Source organism: Adelges cooleyi, unplaced genomic scaffold (genome assembly GCF_023614345.1).
Source record: "Adelges cooleyi isolate 19-005CV unplaced genomic scaffold, UGA_ACOO_1.1 ACOO_flye_CR_arks_rails_tigmint_CR_PRNA_376, whole genome shotgun sequence".
Taxonomy (NCBI): Eukaryota; Metazoa; Arthropoda; class Insecta; order Hemiptera; family Adelgidae; genus Adelges; species Adelges cooleyi.
The window spans coordinates 9,558,882-9,577,045 of record NW_026096053.1 but is presented as its reverse complement, the minus strand read 5'-3'; the positions used below and the strand labels follow the sequence as shown (position 1 = coordinate 9,577,045).

The window sequence follows — 18,164 nt, the reverse complement described above, 5'->3', positions numbered from 1 at the left end:
AGTGAGTCGAGGCCATACAAAATAGGAAACTGTTCATTTCTTTTCCAATTAGAAAAATACTCATAAATATGATTTTATAATATTCTCAAAATACCACAAAATTTCCATTTTAATAAAAACAATAAATGTCTTTTTTAGACCCTTGAATCTCGCGGTGTTATGATTGATGGACATTTTTTTTACTTACACAATTGTGATTGAGGGCAAAACAATTTTGAAACCAAAAAAAAAATATAATTAAAAGTTTGAACCCGGGTAGAAATTAGTTTGTTTATGTAATAAAACACTGTGGTCTGTGTGTGCGTATAAAGACAAAGTAAAAAAAGGTGCAGCCTTTATTATAGTAATGTTATATATTTAAACATGTGCAGCTAAAATGCTTTTTGCGGTACACGACTTGTCTTCTTTCGGGCGAGTTTACTGCGCAAAACAAATAGGTGGAAAAATAATATGATTTCTCCATATAGCGGGAGAAGACACTGTTATAAATTCGTAAAGCTAAAATCAAGTCACGTTCGTTGTATAGTGTGAGGGGGAAAAGAGTTAAGTGGACTAAAAAAAATGTCTAAGGTAACGGAGATAATAAAAAAATATTTCGAACATCGGCTCCGCCAGCAGGTAAACCAAACGTGTCAGCATTATAATAACATTATAATGTCGTGTAACCAGTCAGGCGAGCTCCTTCGATTTTCCACAAGTGTCTAAAACTAAAACCGGCTTAACCCCATTGCTTTTAACTCAATCCACGGTAAGGTATTACATTATATACAAGGCTCGACGTATAGCCCACTCGTGTTACACCGAACCGAGTAGATCTTAACACAATTACAAAATTATATTGAACACAATTCACTCTGCTGTGTTGCCCCACACGGTTTCCCGCTATACCACCTACCTAGCCTGTGTGATGTCACGTGGTTAATCCTGTGTCTACGCTTCCAACCCAACCGAGTAATGTCACTTTTCTCACAATAGTGTACTTACATCTTCCATGTCCATCAAATTGTCTCCGCCTGACTATTTGCCCGAATCTGAGAACAATCGAGTGGGCCGTCCGCTGCTGTCGGAGTTCGGTAGAATTAAATAACAAATAGAATCTGAAAACCAAATCTAATAACGTCGTAATTGTACAGAGAAGATAATATTTTATTCGAATAAATCGCAAATAAAAATCTATGGTAAGATGGCAAAAGTTGATACGTAACTTTTTTGAATTTTAAATTAAGAATAATTTGCTGACATTTTTATTGGTCGATAACTAGTTTCGAGGTATTGCTTTTAAAGTTATTAGGGTTAAAATGTATGACGGGAAGAAAGGTGGAGTGTAGTAAATTTTTTGTCTGTTTACATTACTCAACCGCACTCCATCAGACACCTACTGTCCTAAATTTTACTAAACTTTAAAAGTAATGACTAAAAACTGTACACGTTACCATTTAAGTTTTAAAAGTTACCCTCCAATTCTCATTTCTGACTAAAAAATAAACAAAAACTTTAAAGTATTATTGATTTATAAAAATCAAAACTATTTTATATAGGTCATTTTTGAAAAATTGTTGTATATCATCGAAAAGAAGTCAGGTGTAACATGAAATCTGTTAGCACTATGTATAAAATATGTATACTAACCAACAATCAATTTTTAGTTCAGTTTTAAATTGCTGGTATCATAAGCAATATATTTATACCTAAAATTTGAAGAAACAATAAAACAGTTTTAGAATTTTAGTATCCATTAATCTTTTTATTTTCCCGAAAGTTGAGAAAAGGACGTATCAATTTCTGCCAACAAAAAAGTTCCTATCAGTTCAGGGTCCCAAAAACGTTATAATAATTATTATTTCACTTGGAAAAAAAATTATCATATACTTACCAAAAATTTATTTGATCCACATCGTGTTTTGAGCTTGGAAAATCTCAAATTCTAAAATTTGGATAAGCATTTCAGTTTTATAAACTATTTTTGTCGGTTTTTGGATTTTATCCTACTCGGCTATATTTACCATAAACATTTTGCGATACTAAAATATTATTTTTTTACACACTACCCATACCCAGTCAAAAGGGATATTTATAAACATACGTGATCGATTAGTTTTATATAAGTAAATACAATGACGGATGATAAGCTCTGGTATTATTTGTATGGTCAATATGTATTTGCATTGCTTGTCATTGATTGAATATAATATATAACTGATCATAATATTTTTTACTATCTACAATTCTACAGACTGAGATGGTTTGGGCATGTTTACATTTCACATCGAAGCGTTCATTTGAAAGTGATTTTATCGCCCAGTCAATGTGTTTGTGATTAGATTTTGTTTTAGATTTGTGAATGAGTTTGGTCAACGATTAAGTGACTGTAATAATGTTATTGTCTTAATTTCTTCCGTTTTCCTTTCATCTAATCCAAATTGTCCCTATTTAAATACATTATTTCTTAAACACTATTTAACATTTTAAAATGAATAGTATCCCGCTTAAATCTGAATTTATATATCCGCTAAAATCTTCATAACGAATCCTAATTTAACCAGTGATAGTATTTAAAATATTTTGCAATAATATTAAACAAATCAATTCGTTCGACAAAATGTTTAGGGTTATTACCAAAACACATTATATTTTTATAAAATAATATATTATAAATAAGCTATAAATCATATTTAAATTAATAAAAATCGCAAATAATTCCACGAGAGTTATCAAATAAATAAGAATTTTAATGAACTGTAGCATTTACCATCGACTGAATAATTATAAGTTGTCGTTAATAACTATACATATCGGACTTGCTTATTATTTTAATAGTTCACCCAGTTCAGACAGCAATATGGATCATTACGCCATTGACAAGCGATTGAAATTGGTTTAAAATAGTATAATAATTCGAATGTTTACAATGTAAACTACTGTCGTTTTGAGCGTAGACATTGGACTGTCGTTAAAAGTGCTTTGCCTCGAATTTGAGTGTTTTTATATATTATGTGGCATGCTTATATATAATATTTATGTATATATACTACTTCATAGTTTTGTGATATCCAACAAAATTAAGCATCCAAAGTATTTTAATGGTACTAAACTAAAAATATATAGCACTATAACGTTCAACTTTGGAATTTTTATTGAAGCACAAAATATTATTAAAAAACGGACAGGGAAGTTAAGATTTCTATACTTAATAAATGTCAAAAATAATAGCACTTGAACTGATATAGGTCATATTATTGTATTTTGTTAACAAAATAGTACTCAACCAATACTATTTTAATGTACTCCAGCGGTAATAAGTGTGCGTTAGGCTAGACGTTATTTAAATGACAATTTAACAACACTAATCATGTTAACTTATAAACATGCAATTCAATTTTTAATACTATTCAAAAAATAAAAATAAAGTTTTATATATTCACACACATTAAATTATAGTAACTTAATTTTGAAAAATAAAAACCTCAAAAATTAAATCCAAACAAATTAACGGTACATGCATATAATTTAATTAAAAAACTTAATGTATTCGACAATTCTATAAACTTAACTTTATTTTAAATAAAATACAAACGTCAATGATATTTAATATTATATGTTTTAAATATAAATGAAAAAAATTGTACTTGTTATTTATAATTTAAAAAAAGCGGAAATCCAGAATTTTTTTTTTTGCTTCTAAAGGTTCTATGCATATAGCTAATACAATTACGGTACTTCTTCTTCTTCTTCTTCCGGCCTTCATAACTCTCCAAGAGTTTTTGCCGCCATCACTAAATCACCCCACTTATCTCGATCCTGCACGATCTCCCTCCAATTCTGTGCTCCAAGGTCCTCCAAATCTTTTTCCACGACATCCATCCATCTTTTCCGAGGACGACCCCGTGGCCTTCTTCCTTCCGGCTTCCAATTTAATACTACCTTGTTAATGCATCTGTGTTACGCCGCATAACATGCCCTAGCCATTTTATTCTTTGACTCTTTATGAATCCATTACGGTACTTATATTAGCTTTATAAAACCAAATTGTATAGTGTATTTACCAATTTATTGTTATATAATCGAATATGGTTAAATAATTTCTTTACAACGATAATTGTTAAAATAGCAATATTATTGCGATATTAAATGTTTTTATGCATTTTAAAACTTCTTATCGTTATAACGTTTAAACTATAACTTATATTTAATTACGCAATTATAAAGTAAAAGAATTAACAATTGTATATAAATTAAACAACATGTATTGTTTGTATATCTTATAGTATAAAACGCTTCGATTAAATTTTTATGGTATGTCAATGTGTCATATTGTGCCAATACATATTATAAAAAATTGTCAGTAATTAGACAGTATTAGACACAAAATAATTAAACCCTACTAGTACATTTAATAACCGTAAAAAAAGTGATCGAAAGAACTACGACGTTCCAGTAACAATTATTATTTTCAAGAAATCAATTATCTCCATCATTATTTTGGGTAAACAAACTTGTAAGATAAATAATTGGTATGCTGCAATGTTGAAGCAATGCCAATTTCAGGTAACACGTTATAGTCTCATAAGCAAATTTTAATACATTTTAATTTTGCGATATTAGTGTCACCTGCCAACTTTATGTTTGAAATTACACCCATTAAATATTTATATAGTGTAGTTGTACGAATTATTTTATGATCATACTAAACTAAGCCGTTTTCATTCTAACATGATAAATACATAATTTATTAATAGTGATATATTAATATAGTTTTATTCTCTTTCTACTATGGGAAAATATTTATTTATATTTTCGGAATTTCTTTAAAACGAAGTGCTCGCATAACGAATAATCACAAATGTCATCATATTTAAAGCATATTAAATCGTCTTTAATTTTCATTTCAGTTTCGTTCATTTATCGAGTTCGAGCAAAAAAATATTTTGAAATGTTTATTGCCTCAGAGTTTTTATTTATATAATATTATATATATATATATATATATATATAGTAACCCAAAGGCGTAGAGTCTAGTGATGGGAATTTTTGGATAGTACAGTACGACTAATAATTATTCAAACTAATCGAATTTAAATAATAATTAAACTTTTTCAAAATGTACTATACAATTATTTGATTTGAATACAAACCCTAGTCATAAACTGTCAAACTAAAAACTGAACGTTAATTATTGTATTTTTTAATAATACTTATTTCAACATTACCTAATTATTTGATTCCACTTGATGAATTATGTACAAAAATATACAGAAACTAAAAATTATCTCTAATTATTATGTAATACATTTTTTAAACAAAATGATAACCTTAAAATACTGGCTGCGAATCTCGTCTGTACAAATTTAAAAAATTACAATACATGTTTATTTCAATTTTAAATTAAGAGGTCGTTTACATTTAATAAATTTAATATCGCATGCACGTGCTACTTATAAACTAATCTAGTATTAGACTTATTATCTGTAATGGTCTTGGTCGGCCGACATTTCACTTTATATAGTACTTATTTAGGTACAAACCTATTACACATAAGTGACTATAGTGTTCAGTCTACTTCATAAAAAATTATACCAGATGTCACGAAGTACTAAGTTTTTTTATAGCGTTAGTAACATTGGTAAAATTAATTTTTGAGAAATGTTTTAAAATTTACATACAATAACACGAAAAAAATATGTAGTCGGTTTAACTAAAAATATACCTAACTAATATAATATATGGTGGCAACCAGATTTTTTAGTTGGTTACATAATCAGTTATTTCAACTAAACGCCCAACTATGTATTTTTCCCGTGAAATTACATTTGAATAATATTAATATTTAAAAATAAACTGTCATTTTTTTTTTTCAAACTAGCTGATATTTCAAAAAATAATAGGTACCTAACATAATTTATAACAAACTGCTAATGATTTGAGTAAAGTAGCGCAAATACATTTTTCTTTGTTATCAACTAAATGTTGATAAAAATGTAGTTTATTTAAGAATTTATTTTTTGTTATCGATTACTTAAAAAAATTATTAGATTGTTTAAAATACCAGCTTTTTTCAATATATCTAAGGTCAAATCCAAGTGATCGGATTTAAAAAAAACATTTATTTTTCTCTATATTAGCCTGCCACGCTAAAATAAAATTACTGCGACTATGTTAATTTTTTGTTATCAGTATAATATTTTTAATTATTTTCGATTAAAACTATAATAATTGTACATAAAGTTGATCACGCCTTTCTCTTTCCAATCCACCGTTCTGGTTACAATTTTCACATATTAAATTAAAAAATAACATGTCAATTACCTAAATTACAAGTAACGTTATAGGATAAAAATAACCTCAATTTATTTTCATACACAAGACGAGCGACAGTCTACCAGAAAATCCAAGAAAGTTTTATCCTCCCAAGGACTTTTTGCTCTATTCAATATTTCGTCCTGTATTAATGATTTTGTTTTTAAAAAAGAAATCATATAATGAAAAAAATGAGTGGTTAAAAATATCGTATAACCTAAAATATTCTTTTTTTTTGATAAATATTTTGAGTGCCGGTGTTATATTAGGTGTACGAACGATTAATAAAAATCGTTTTTTTTTCTAGACGCCCGTAAAAACATAATTTAACGCTATCAAAACTAGTCAATATTCATTAAAGTTTTATAGAATGTAAACAAGACTGCGTATATTAAGTGTATATAGTTTGTATTAAGGGTGGTTACAGCCCAAATCAAAATATATTCACTGCGTTTCGCGTGTACGTTCCACCTATACTTTAATGTACCTACAACAAGACAGGGGATTATAATAATTATAGTCTGTAGACCGTAAATTAATTTCACTGAATAATAAATACAAATTACCGTACGCAGTACGCACAGGTCACTCGTATATCGACGAACAGTCAAGCGCATACAACAAGGAATATAAATAGGTAATGAAATGTGTGGCCTGTAGGTAATAATACAACGAAATAATGGTTATACATTAATGATTTTCAACAAAAAGAAATAACATTTATAAAAACATTACCCGTACATTTAATAGGTACCTATTAATATCGTGATGTCTATAACGGTAGTTAATAATGTCTATAATAATATATTATATTACATTATTACTATTATTTAATAACAAAATGATGGCGTCAACGGTCAACGTCACGTTATCATGTGCAAAAAATCATATGGTCGTTTTACTCCTTATCTGATTATCAGTCCTGTACGAATTTCCTCAGTGTCGTTGCAACGATGGTCGACTTTGAATGTCATACCTATTAGTTAACTTATTTAAACGTTTACAAAATACAAAAAAAAACTATACAGGGTCAAATACTCTAAATGGTAAGTGCTGTTGCTCAACTAAAACGTTCAACCGACGCGAATAAAGTCCATAGTCTATTATTGCATTCGATTTAACTGTACCTATTGTATGATAATAGTACAGTATAATATTATATTGTATTATAATAATAATAATAATAATTGTGTATGTAGGTATCTAATCTTTGTATTTAATTATTGTAATGAGTAATGGCTTTGTAAATAATCTATATACTTATGGAAGTTTTTTTTACTCCCATTTAACAGCGTCGCTTTTTAGTAAACACCAGTCTTGTAACGTTTCTGATGAAAATTGAAGTACACCACCGGCCTTACAATGGTGCACACGCAAGTAGTCACAATCAAAGAAAAAGCACCGGCTGCTACAAAAGGGTACAATTATGCTGATACTTTTTGGTGTACTTACATTATTTCCGTGGTGGCTGCGAGTGTTGCTGAATTACGTAAATATGATTTTTTTTCATATTTCAATCTTATCCGCTAAAAACCATCATTGATTATTATAATGTTTGAGTATAAAATTTGTTGTTTATTATTCCAATTCTCGTTTCAGTTACGTACCCGTTAGATTTGACCAAAACCCGTCTACAGATTCAAGGTGAAGCTGTCGCTGCTAGTGGGAAACCTACTCAATACCGTGGCATGCTAAAAACTGCTATTGGAATTGTAAACGAAGAAGGTGCTTTAAAATTATGGCAAGGAATTCCACCAGCATTGTACAGACATGTCGTTTATTCAGGTATTAGAATCGTATCTTACGAAACAATGCGTGACCGAGTATTGATGAAAAATCCTGATGGGTCATTTCCAATATGGTAAAATGAGACTGAGTTTAATACTGAAGTACATATCACATAAATACATGGACATTATTTTTTCAGGAAATCTGCCATAAGCGGAGTGGTATCTGGAGCAATTGCTCAATATATAGCGAGTCCAGCAGACTTAATCAAAGTTCAGATTCAAATGGAGGGTAAACGGAGACTCTTGGGAGAACCTCCTAGGTATAACATTTTAGTTAATTTTTATAACAATACAATATATTTTGTGACAAAATAATAAAGACAGGTTTGAGTTGGTAATGTAATTTTTTTTAAATCTGAAAAAACAAAGTTATACAAAGATGGCCGAAAATGTAAAGCAGAAAGAAAAAAAGCAATACAATTAATTCAAAAATTCGGACCTCAGCCAAAAGCTAATACTTTGCAACACGGTTTGCACAATACTTATTTTTACTTAATACTATATTGTTAAAAAATATATTATACTAATTAGTATACTTTATGCAATTCCTAGTAATGTTTTATTTCCTGTTCATTAAAGTTTGATGCTTAAGGTCGTCCATTATTTCAGTGTATGATATTTTTGCTTTATTTAAAGTAAAATTTTTTTTTATTTTATTAAATATTTAGATTTTTAGTAAAATTAAAATTACAATGTAATATGAAAATTGGCAATTTTATTTTATTTAGTTTGTTAACAGTTTTGCTTTCCCGTGATAAGCTATTTATAAATTTAAAGGAAATATATATTACAGGTAAAAAAATATTAGTTTTATCTTGCACAAAGAGAGTAATTGCCATTATGATTTTGTCGTTACTGTTATCAATCTTTTATTTTAAAATTATTACATTTTTATTGTATTGAAAGTGATAATATTAACTGAAAAATTCCCATAATTTTGTTACTAGATACTAATATGACCTGTAGATAAATTATTTAATTATGACAACAGGTTATATAATGTTTTATTTTTAAGTTTTATACTTTTGGTTAAACATTGTCTAATGTATTGAATTATAGGGTGTTGGGTGCTGCTCACGCATTTAAAAAGATTGTATCTGAAAGTGGCGTACGTGGTCTGTGGAAGGGTTCGATACCAAACGTACAACGAGCTGCGCTTGTAAATCTAGGGGATTTGACTACTTATGATACTGCTAAACAAATAATTATGCAAAAAACTGGACTACCTGACTCGCATCTCTTACACTGTTTATCTAGGTATTATTCTTGTTCTTATTTTCTTATTAAGAAAAAAAATTGATTTGTTGACTAACGTTTTTAGTGTTTGTGCCGGTTTGGTTGCTGCAACGATGGGAACACCGGCGGACGTAGTAAAAACACGTATTATGAATCAACCGACTGATAAAAATGGCATGTATGTTGTTTTACAGATATCGTAACATGAGGATTGATTGCAACAAGAATGTAACTTTGCCCCAAATCTGAACATTATTTAAATAAACCCGTAACTGGTCTAGTGTGGTATCACACATCACTTACCAATGTAAATGTTATTAGGCTTCTTATCGCTGTACCAGTTACGGGTAAATAATTTATTTTAAATTAAAATTTAAATTATAAATCAAATTTTACTATAATTTCAATAATAACTTCAAATACCTTTTTACAAATTGGTTAAAAAATTATTTAAATAAATTTTCAATTTTAACTAAATAATTTTTTTAATTAACAAAAATAGAAAAAGTAATTAAAATAAAAAAATGTTTTAAATAGAAGTTTATATAATTAAATTAATTAAATTTTTATTTTAAACAGCTGATTATTTTTAACGGCGGAAAAAAATATTTTTAAATAGCTCAATATTTTAAAACTATTATTTGTTGTATAAATAAAAATAAAACCAATAAAAATTTGCCTAAACTCACTAAATAGTACACGCACATGAACATTCAACAAACATAATACTATTCCAATGACTTTTGATTAGTTTTTATCGTAAAGTTACACCTAAGATGTGATCAAACTCTGTATAACAATAATCTTTATAGCTAGTACTAATAATTTTAATTTACTTTTTTGATTTTATTTCCAGTGGTTTGGTGTATAAAGGATCTATGGACTGTTTGATTAAGACTGTTGAAAATGAAGGGCTTTTAGCTCTGTATAAAGGGTTCCTTCCTGTTTGGATCCGTATGGCTCCTTGGTCATTGACGTTTTGGATGAGTTTTGAACAAATACGTCATATGCTCGGGGCGACCGGGTTTTAGAAATGGGAGTGTATACTGTTAGATCTCATTTTTTTTAGCACATTTCTTTGGTTTTTAGTGTAATCATCCAATTGTGCAAATCATATATACATTTATATAATATGTATTAGTACATATAAGTATGTATCAGTAAAAAGTGTGCCAGTCAAATCAAAACTCACTTTATGCAAACACCTCATAGAGGCATCTTCTATTTATATGAGCACTGTGATTTTAGTTTCTTTATAAAGAAAAAAAAGAATGAAAAAGCTTAACCAATTTATATATGTATATATATGATTTATAACTTAGTATTTAGTATACTTATTATTGGTTACCATTATGTCTTAACTCCACAACGTCGTTTACTATGTTTAAAAACCAGTTATTGTAAAATTATTTTGTTTTTTTATTAACGTTGACTGTGGCCATAACACTGTATACTTAAAGGTTCTTCACACCATACTTGTCTTGGAGATTTATAGAGACAATGTTTCCTAGAAATGTCTTATCCCACTAAAGATAAAATATTGTTGTATTAACATGACTGGAGAGGTTAATAATTACTGAAAATAGTGTAAATTCGAGTTTTTCTTTTATTACGGTAAATTTTTTCTGTCTTACTGCTTAAATAGATAATCTCATATAATATGTATAATGTATATATGTTCATGTTATCAAACCCTGACAATAACTGTCATTTTAGAGATAAAATGTGCTCGAATATAAATGTACATTATTGAAATGAAGTCTAACTACTACTTGTTAAAGGAAATCTATGTAACATCTACATTTACTAATTCCTCATAGATGTTATGGATGGAGTTAAATATCTTTAATAACTGTAAAAAAAAAATGTGTGTTGTGTCTTTAGATGTACTATTAAAACCGAGGTATGTTTTTTTTTTTTTTTTATTAAACTATTTATGCCCTTAAACAATTACTTCCCTAAACATCTGTCAATTTGTACTTGTTATTTTGTTATATGATGTATCCCCTTCTATACAAATTTAAACCTTTATCTATCAAATTAATAGTGCCAACTGACTTGAGATCTTATCAATCAAAAAAAAAAAAAGGAAAATATGTTTTCTAACACTCTAAATTTGTTACATTACATTTAATAGTTAATTAATTATTTTTAATAAAATTAAACATTAATTTAAAAAAAAAACTTAACTTTCAATAAAAATACAATTATTACAATTTTTTTTATTATTCATTTTAAATTCTATTATTTTTAAATCATTGTTGCGTTTCAACACTTAATTAAAAATTATGCCGAAGTTATATCCATATTATTGTGTCTTTTTGGATTTTTCATTAAATTTAATTTGATAAACTATTAACCTTCTTTTGTTACTACACTTCCTGAAGTTTGTATTTTTGCTAACCTGTTTCATTGTTTTTGTTGTCATTTTACTTATAAGTTTTTTTTTCTTAAGTTGTACTTAAATTACAATAAAATAATTAAAAAATGTATGAGTTTCTCTTGTTATAGATTGTAATTATATAAATAATTGTAAACATTGCTTTAAATTGACTAATTAAATGTAATTAATTTAGAAACAGTAATTCAGAGACTATAAAACTGGAACGAGTATTAAGTATTGTAACTAAATAGTAAAATTGACTTTTTTACCCAATAATTATTATTTAAAATTATTAATACTCAAAAAACTACTCTTGTAAGTAGTATAGAGATGTTGACGCTAACTAGTTATAGACCTTAGAACTGAGTAAATTATAGTACCTTTAGGCTATATAATATTAATTATTATTTTGTTGTAAGTATAATTTATGTGATTTCATAAAAATTATGCATTTTATTTATTATTCAATATTTCTAATAATGTTCTATAATATATTACTAGGCGATGTGATTAAAACAAAATCAGGCAATCGGTATTACATTTCTTGTATGAGAGTCCAGTTAATGGTAATCAATGGCGTGTTGAGATGCTGGAATTATAAATAATTTGTTAACAGCAATAATAGATACACTAGCCTCGTGTGATTTTACTGAAAATATTTAATATAATTTAAATTACTTAAGTTTAAGAACTGATATTAAAAAAAAACAACTTTCAAAAAGATATTTAACTTAAAGATGAGTTATTTGCTACAAATTGGACGTTTATATTCTGAAATTTATGTCCTACCGAAAAATAATTTTGGTAGTATCTATCATTTTTCTGATAGTTCTAAAGTCATTATTTTTTTTTTTATATACAGAACTACATTTCTAGGACCATTATTTAGCTGTAAAAAATTGATACTTTTATTTTCAGTAAAATACTTTATCTATGTCGTTGTACATCAAAGATAACTTGTCCTTCTCTTGGAGAATTGGATGAAATATTTAACCAGTGTAGATTATATGGTTCGTTATAAAAACAATTTGATGGATTATGTTTAAATTTACTTTGTATAATACTGATAGAAAACAGACTTATGCGAAGCCAATTTCAGGTTTGAAAAATATAAAACTAATTATTATTTGAACTGTATACTTTATGTAGGTACTTTTTACTTTACAGCAGTTTTTTTTTATTCTTCCATAAATGTTTCTGATTAGTGATTTATTTAGGCTCGTCAAAAAAAAATGTACACCTAGTTTTACTAAAGTATTAAGTATGTGCATTAATGTAAATAAGTAAGTACTTAAAGAATTCTCAACCATAATAATTCGATTTTTAGGTAGAATATAGGTACTCATTTTGTAATCGTTTATCGTAATGTTAAAGATGATGACTGATAAGAAATACAATTTAAATATCGCTAATCTTTTGAATATTCATAACGCTTCTTTCTTTTAACATTTTAAAATTTTTTAAATTTATTTTCCGTTTACAACAATAGTGTTTTGAAGTACAAATAATGCATGGCCCTAACATGCACTTGCCTGATTACACGGACTGTTTTGAAACGAAGGTCAACGAAAGTGATTATACTTCTGTGTCTGTTCAAGAATCAATTGTAGTTACATAATATCATAATAGAATAGTAAATGGAATAATATGTTAACGAATGGTTTGTCGTCGAATTATTGTTTTTCTTGTGTTCAATTAAAACGCAAGTTTTATATTATGGTTTTCAAGTGCGGATTTATTCTCGGAAACCGAAAAACCCATACAATATGTTTTGATACTGCGCGTGGTAGGCAAGACCAGTGGCGGTTCTAGCGTACGACCAGGGTAAGCAGCTGCCCTTACTAAACATTTTTAATTTTTGGCTTTTACGTGTTAAAAAGTTTAATGTTGTGTCGTATATTTTGTATAAAGAATAAAGAAATTTCTTGTACGAAATTTGAGTCAAAGAACCGCCCCTGGGCAAGACACTTTACAAGAAACCGTAATAATAATACAACTAAACTATTGCGAAACGGTATTAAAATTATTCGTTTTAACGAGTGCCTAATAACCATCAGCCGATGCAAATAAAATATATGATCATAATTAACGTTAAAAGGGGATCTCTGTGTTGATGAATGTAATTTTTGGCGTCGACCGGAGGGGACCAAGTTCAAGATTTCCTAGTAGTGCCGGCCGCCCGTGCCAGTGCGGAGGACTACTCGACCGGATGCCATATCTTGACATCTTAAACAAGAAGAACGGGGACTGGCTACTGATATCTGTTTGGCATTTTGGAACTCGTGGAACAAACAAGAAATTCGCGTTATATAATATTAGCGCCGGCAAATGAATATACTCGGCGTGTGCAGCCGTTGGAAATACAAAATCAATACGGCGGTAGAGTATAATATAGAGCGGCCATACACAGCGGGTTATTCAACCGCCGCCACTGCGCGCTACTGGCAGCGCTTTTCTTCTTGGAACTACAACCGTCGGTGGTGTACCGGCTTTCGCATTCTCTGTGTTCGAATTTCCACGATCCCCAAAATATATATATATAATATAATAATAATATCTCATTATCCACATCGATTTTGCGTCAGTCCCACGAATCACGATATTGTAATAGTACATCCCTAAACGAGTGTCGAGTATTACAAACGCACATTATAGATTGTAACGACTGTCGCAGGTTCGCAATGATATTATTTCAGTGCGGTGGAAAACCGCAAACGGTTGGTCGTTATGGGCAAGTCCTCGACGTCTTCGAGACGTTCAAGTTCTTTCGAAATTTGATCAAATCTAAGACCTACACGACCGTCGCATAGATGGTTTTGTTAAATATTTAAGTATACTATTATAATAAATAACAGCCGCCAAAAATTATTACTACTGTAAACGCCTACATTGTGGTCACTCGTGGTAAATTGAATAGTTTTTACTAAATAGTTTTATGTCATTTTTCCACCGCGAGAAGGGTAAATCTAAACAGATCTTTAGGACGTCTATAATACACAATATGTTTTGCTTGCATCGGTTATCATACTCGTATGCGCAATTTTTCGTTTTTATTAACTACACGAGGGGCAAAATCAAATTTAGCAGAGCACTCCTTTCCCGTGCTTCGGTTCTGCCACAGAACACCACACGATCCAAGACTTAAGACAAAAGAATGCTACTGATTTTCAACTTAGTTCCCACTTGCGTCTTGCTATGTTTAATGATGGTATTTAAGTGTTCTCTCTCATCGAGAAAAAAGCTTTTAACAACAGACTAGAGTACTTAACGGTGGTAATCGTATCGAATGTCAAGGAACGTAAAAGGTCGAAAAGAACGTAGAAAAAACTATAAAGTATTTCTTAACAAGCAATATATATTGATATATTTTTTTTATAGAAATACTAAAATACAATAGCAAAATGGTTGAGTTCTGTTTATATTATTATTTTTAATTAAAACCAGTCGGATTGACTTTTTATAAATAGAGCGTCATTTCGATAACGCAATTTTTTAGTATTTACTTATACATTTTATTTGAATAATAAGAAATTTTAAATTAACAAATTTTTGGTAAAAAATCCCAGAACTGTGAAGTCGACTATCGAGGTTTCAAAGAAACAATACAAAAATGTAAAAACTCATTATGCAAATAATTACAATCAATACCCACTAGAGTCATTGGTGATATTATTGTGTTATGTTTAAAATACAATTACCTCAGGCTATATTTTAATTAAGTGCTTTTGGCTAAAACTGGAGCAATTTAATAATTTTATTCGACAATAATATTTTAGTAAAAATTAAACGCATTACTAAAATTTGTATTTACAACTATACACCTATAGGCTACTGGCTATGTATTACATGTGTATTCTGCAGTAAGCGAACACGGATTTAGACGACTTTGGCCTTTTCCTTATGGCTTCTTAAAAATTACGTTTTATACTTATATATTAAAACTGTTATGTTTGCATCAAAGAAACTCACGGGATGGGACGTTTTGCACTTTTTGAATAACATATTTTTATCTTATCGAAATTGTTTAAAAGCACCAAGATTTTACATTATTATATTATATAATATTATCCAAAGATCAAAGCATTTTCTTAGAAGTTATTTATCAAATTCAGATTATCTCCAAACTATCGGCCGATTTGACGACTCCCTACTGTGCACAATTCTTAGTTCTTACTAAGGTAGCGTAATTTTTTTTATCAATAATAATATTATTAATTATTGGAGTAGATACAGCGAACAGTATACATGAATCAGACCGTAGCTGAGCAATATAGAATGGATTACGGTGTGGCAATTTTTGGTCGTTACCTACTCGTTAAAATAGTGGTTATGGTCTACGGCATTTCTAAAACGACTACTGCTGTGTAGGTAAAACGCAAAATAAATTTATTTTTTATTTTTCATCGATTCCGCACTAACACCATTCAAGTATTAAACGTAGGTATACAGCAATATTGGGCATTTTTTTACAATTTTGTTTAAGCACACATGACATGTAACATTATTATGTAAATAAATATAGCACGGTGTAGGGTATTATAATACAGTAAAGCAACACATTTATAATAATAAAAATAGCTGATGTATTGCGATATAATATTTTTTTAGTTGAACTTGACGATTATAAAACGAAAATAAAATCTTAAAAAGTAAAAATATCTGAAATACAAATATTATGGTTTATATGAAATAAATGTACAGGTGCATATACAAAAAAAAATCTCAAGACTATTTTAATGTACCCAGTTGTCGAAGCCTTATTTAATCTAATAAACACACGGATTATTTACTTACGTGTAACGTATATATTGTGTAGTTAATACCTATTCATTTTTATTTTCGTTGTGTGTGTTATTTATATACATAGATTGTATATTTGTATGCTCACGATTCAAAAATAATTAAACAAATACCTAAAAAAATGTTTTCCCACCTGTTACTTGTGATATTACCGTGCTAGTTTATATTATGCGAATATTCAATATGTAATTATCAATTATATTATTATATCATCATTTACCAATAAAAAAACCTATAAAATTCGTTTTATTAGCTAGATAGTGGTTTTGTATTGTTGTACACAACTCGTGTATAATATGATTTTAAAGTAATTAAACACACAAGTTTTTACATTAAACAAATTCTAAAATACTTAATGAATAATCTACAAACACTACAAATTAACTTGTCGCTAATTAATGTCACTTGACCAGTCTTCAGACCCAAAACGAGTTTTCTATTTTATATTGCATACATTGTCAGTCCTCGGAAACTCGGATGAACACTAAATTACAGCATTACTTGCTATTAATTTTACGTCCAATTGAATTTAGCTTGGATGTGGAGTCGAGAAGGTAATGTTTTTACAATGATGTGTTTTTATTTATTTTTGTGTGTGTGAACCTATGATATTTTCTAAACTTATTTCTTTACGTAGCAATTCTTTATAGATGGTATAACTGTAAGATGCGTTATTCGGCCACAAATTTAAAAAGTTCACTGCTTCTCCTTCAGAATCAAGGGAAACTTGAAGGGAGTGGACACTTTTTCTTTATTTCTCTTCTGAGAGCGAAGTTTTGGGTCTTGAGGTCTGTCAATAATTAAAGGCATGTCTAAAATGGGGCTATAACAAATACGATTTTCTGGAAAAACCTGTTAAGGAAAAACCAACAAAAAAGAAGAAAACTACACTTTGACCTTGGTAAAATGTTAGTAAATCAACAGTCAACTAATAAAGGCTATTATAAAAAAAAAAAAAAATCAACAGTCAACAGGAATCTGAAAAATATTTTCATTATATTATTGTTAATTACTGTGTTTGGATAACAACGGCAACAAATTTGATAGACAGATGATCAACCCTAATCGTATCCACCCTAATACTAAAATATAATTTTAAACACATTTAAGCTTTTGTGGTTTTTTGTAATTTTACCTTCTATAGATTCGCATTAAAACGTTTATTTAAATTTGATTTTATTACATTCTGTTTTATTAATTCCCGAAGACCTGTGATCTCCCACTCCCTAATATGCTACGTCCTCACTATGGCCGACCCTACTGTGTTTGTTTTTTGTTTGTAAAAGGAAAACTTCAAATGTTTAATAGGTAGTTTTACCAAGATTACTACTAGTAAACCGTTGAAGTTTTACTTTGAAAAAAAGGCCAACACAGTAGAGATATAATATCTATCAATCATCTTCTTCGGATTTTGATAATCACCATGGCCGATCGCTACTCCACCCAGCCTTCTTTAAACTTTTAATCATTTATTTAACACGGTTTGTGTTTAAAATTGTTTTTCACATGCCTAGTTAATTTTTAAAAACATCAAAACTATTTTTTTAAAGTAAAACAACAACGTGTATTACATCACTTTAATATTATGCAAAATGTCGTCGGTTTGTCTGGTTTTTTTAACGAGCTCGGTTGTTTTGGTAATCAGTGTTCGACGCCAACGC

The 18,164-nt window shown here is 28.8% G+C and overlaps 1 protein-coding gene and 1 long non-coding RNA gene across 4 annotated transcripts; both read left to right on the top strand.

Moving 5' to 3' along the window:
- The first annotated feature begins 7,199 nt into the window (after nt 1–7,199).
- On the top strand, nt 7,200–10,912 carry LOC126840924 (mitochondrial uncoupling protein 4). Of its 3 annotated transcripts, none has more exons than XM_050576942.1 (7): nt 7,200–7,340; nt 7,587–7,783; nt 7,894–8,155; nt 8,222–8,344; nt 9,144–9,341; nt 9,406–9,498; nt 10,177–10,912. In XM_050576942.1, the coding sequence occupies exons 2-7, from the start codon at nt 7,657–7,659 to the stop codon at nt 10,349–10,351; spliced, it is 978 nt and encodes a 325-aa protein (XP_050432899.1). In that variant the 5' UTR covers nt 7,200–7,340; nt 7,587–7,656; the 3' UTR covers nt 10,352–10,912. The 3 variants fall into 3 exon arrangements, with proteins under 3 accessions (XP_050432899.1, XP_050432901.1, XP_050432900.1); XM_050576944.1 differs by having other exon boundaries at nt 7,219–7,340; nt 7,600–7,783; XM_050576943.1 differs by lacking the exon at nt 7,200–7,340 and adding an exon at nt 7,360–7,489.
- Nucleotides 10,913–16,764: 5,852 nt separating this feature from the next.
- Nucleotides 16,765–17,463, top strand: LOC126840990 (uncharacterized). Its single transcript, XR_007686124.1, has 2 exons — nt 16,765–17,057; nt 17,141–17,463. It is a non-coding gene; the product is annotated as an uncharacterized LOC126840990 (long non-coding RNA).
- The last annotated feature ends 701 nt before the right edge of the window (nt 17,464–18,164 follow it).

Excerpts from the sequence above, each read along its gene's own strand:
- LOC126840924 (XM_050576942.1), top strand. The coding sequence starts at position 7,657 with ATGGTGCACACGCAAGTAGTCACAATCAAAGAAAAAGCACCGGCTGCT. Across the intron at positions 7,784-7,893 it reads TGCGAGTGTTGCTGAATTAC|TTACGTACCCGTTAGATTTG; the intron begins GTAAATATGATT and ends TTCTCGTTTCAG. Across the intron at positions 8,345-9,143 it reads CTCTTGGGAGAACCTCCTAG|GGTGTTGGGTGCTGCTCACG; the intron begins GTATAACATTTT and ends ATTGAATTATAG.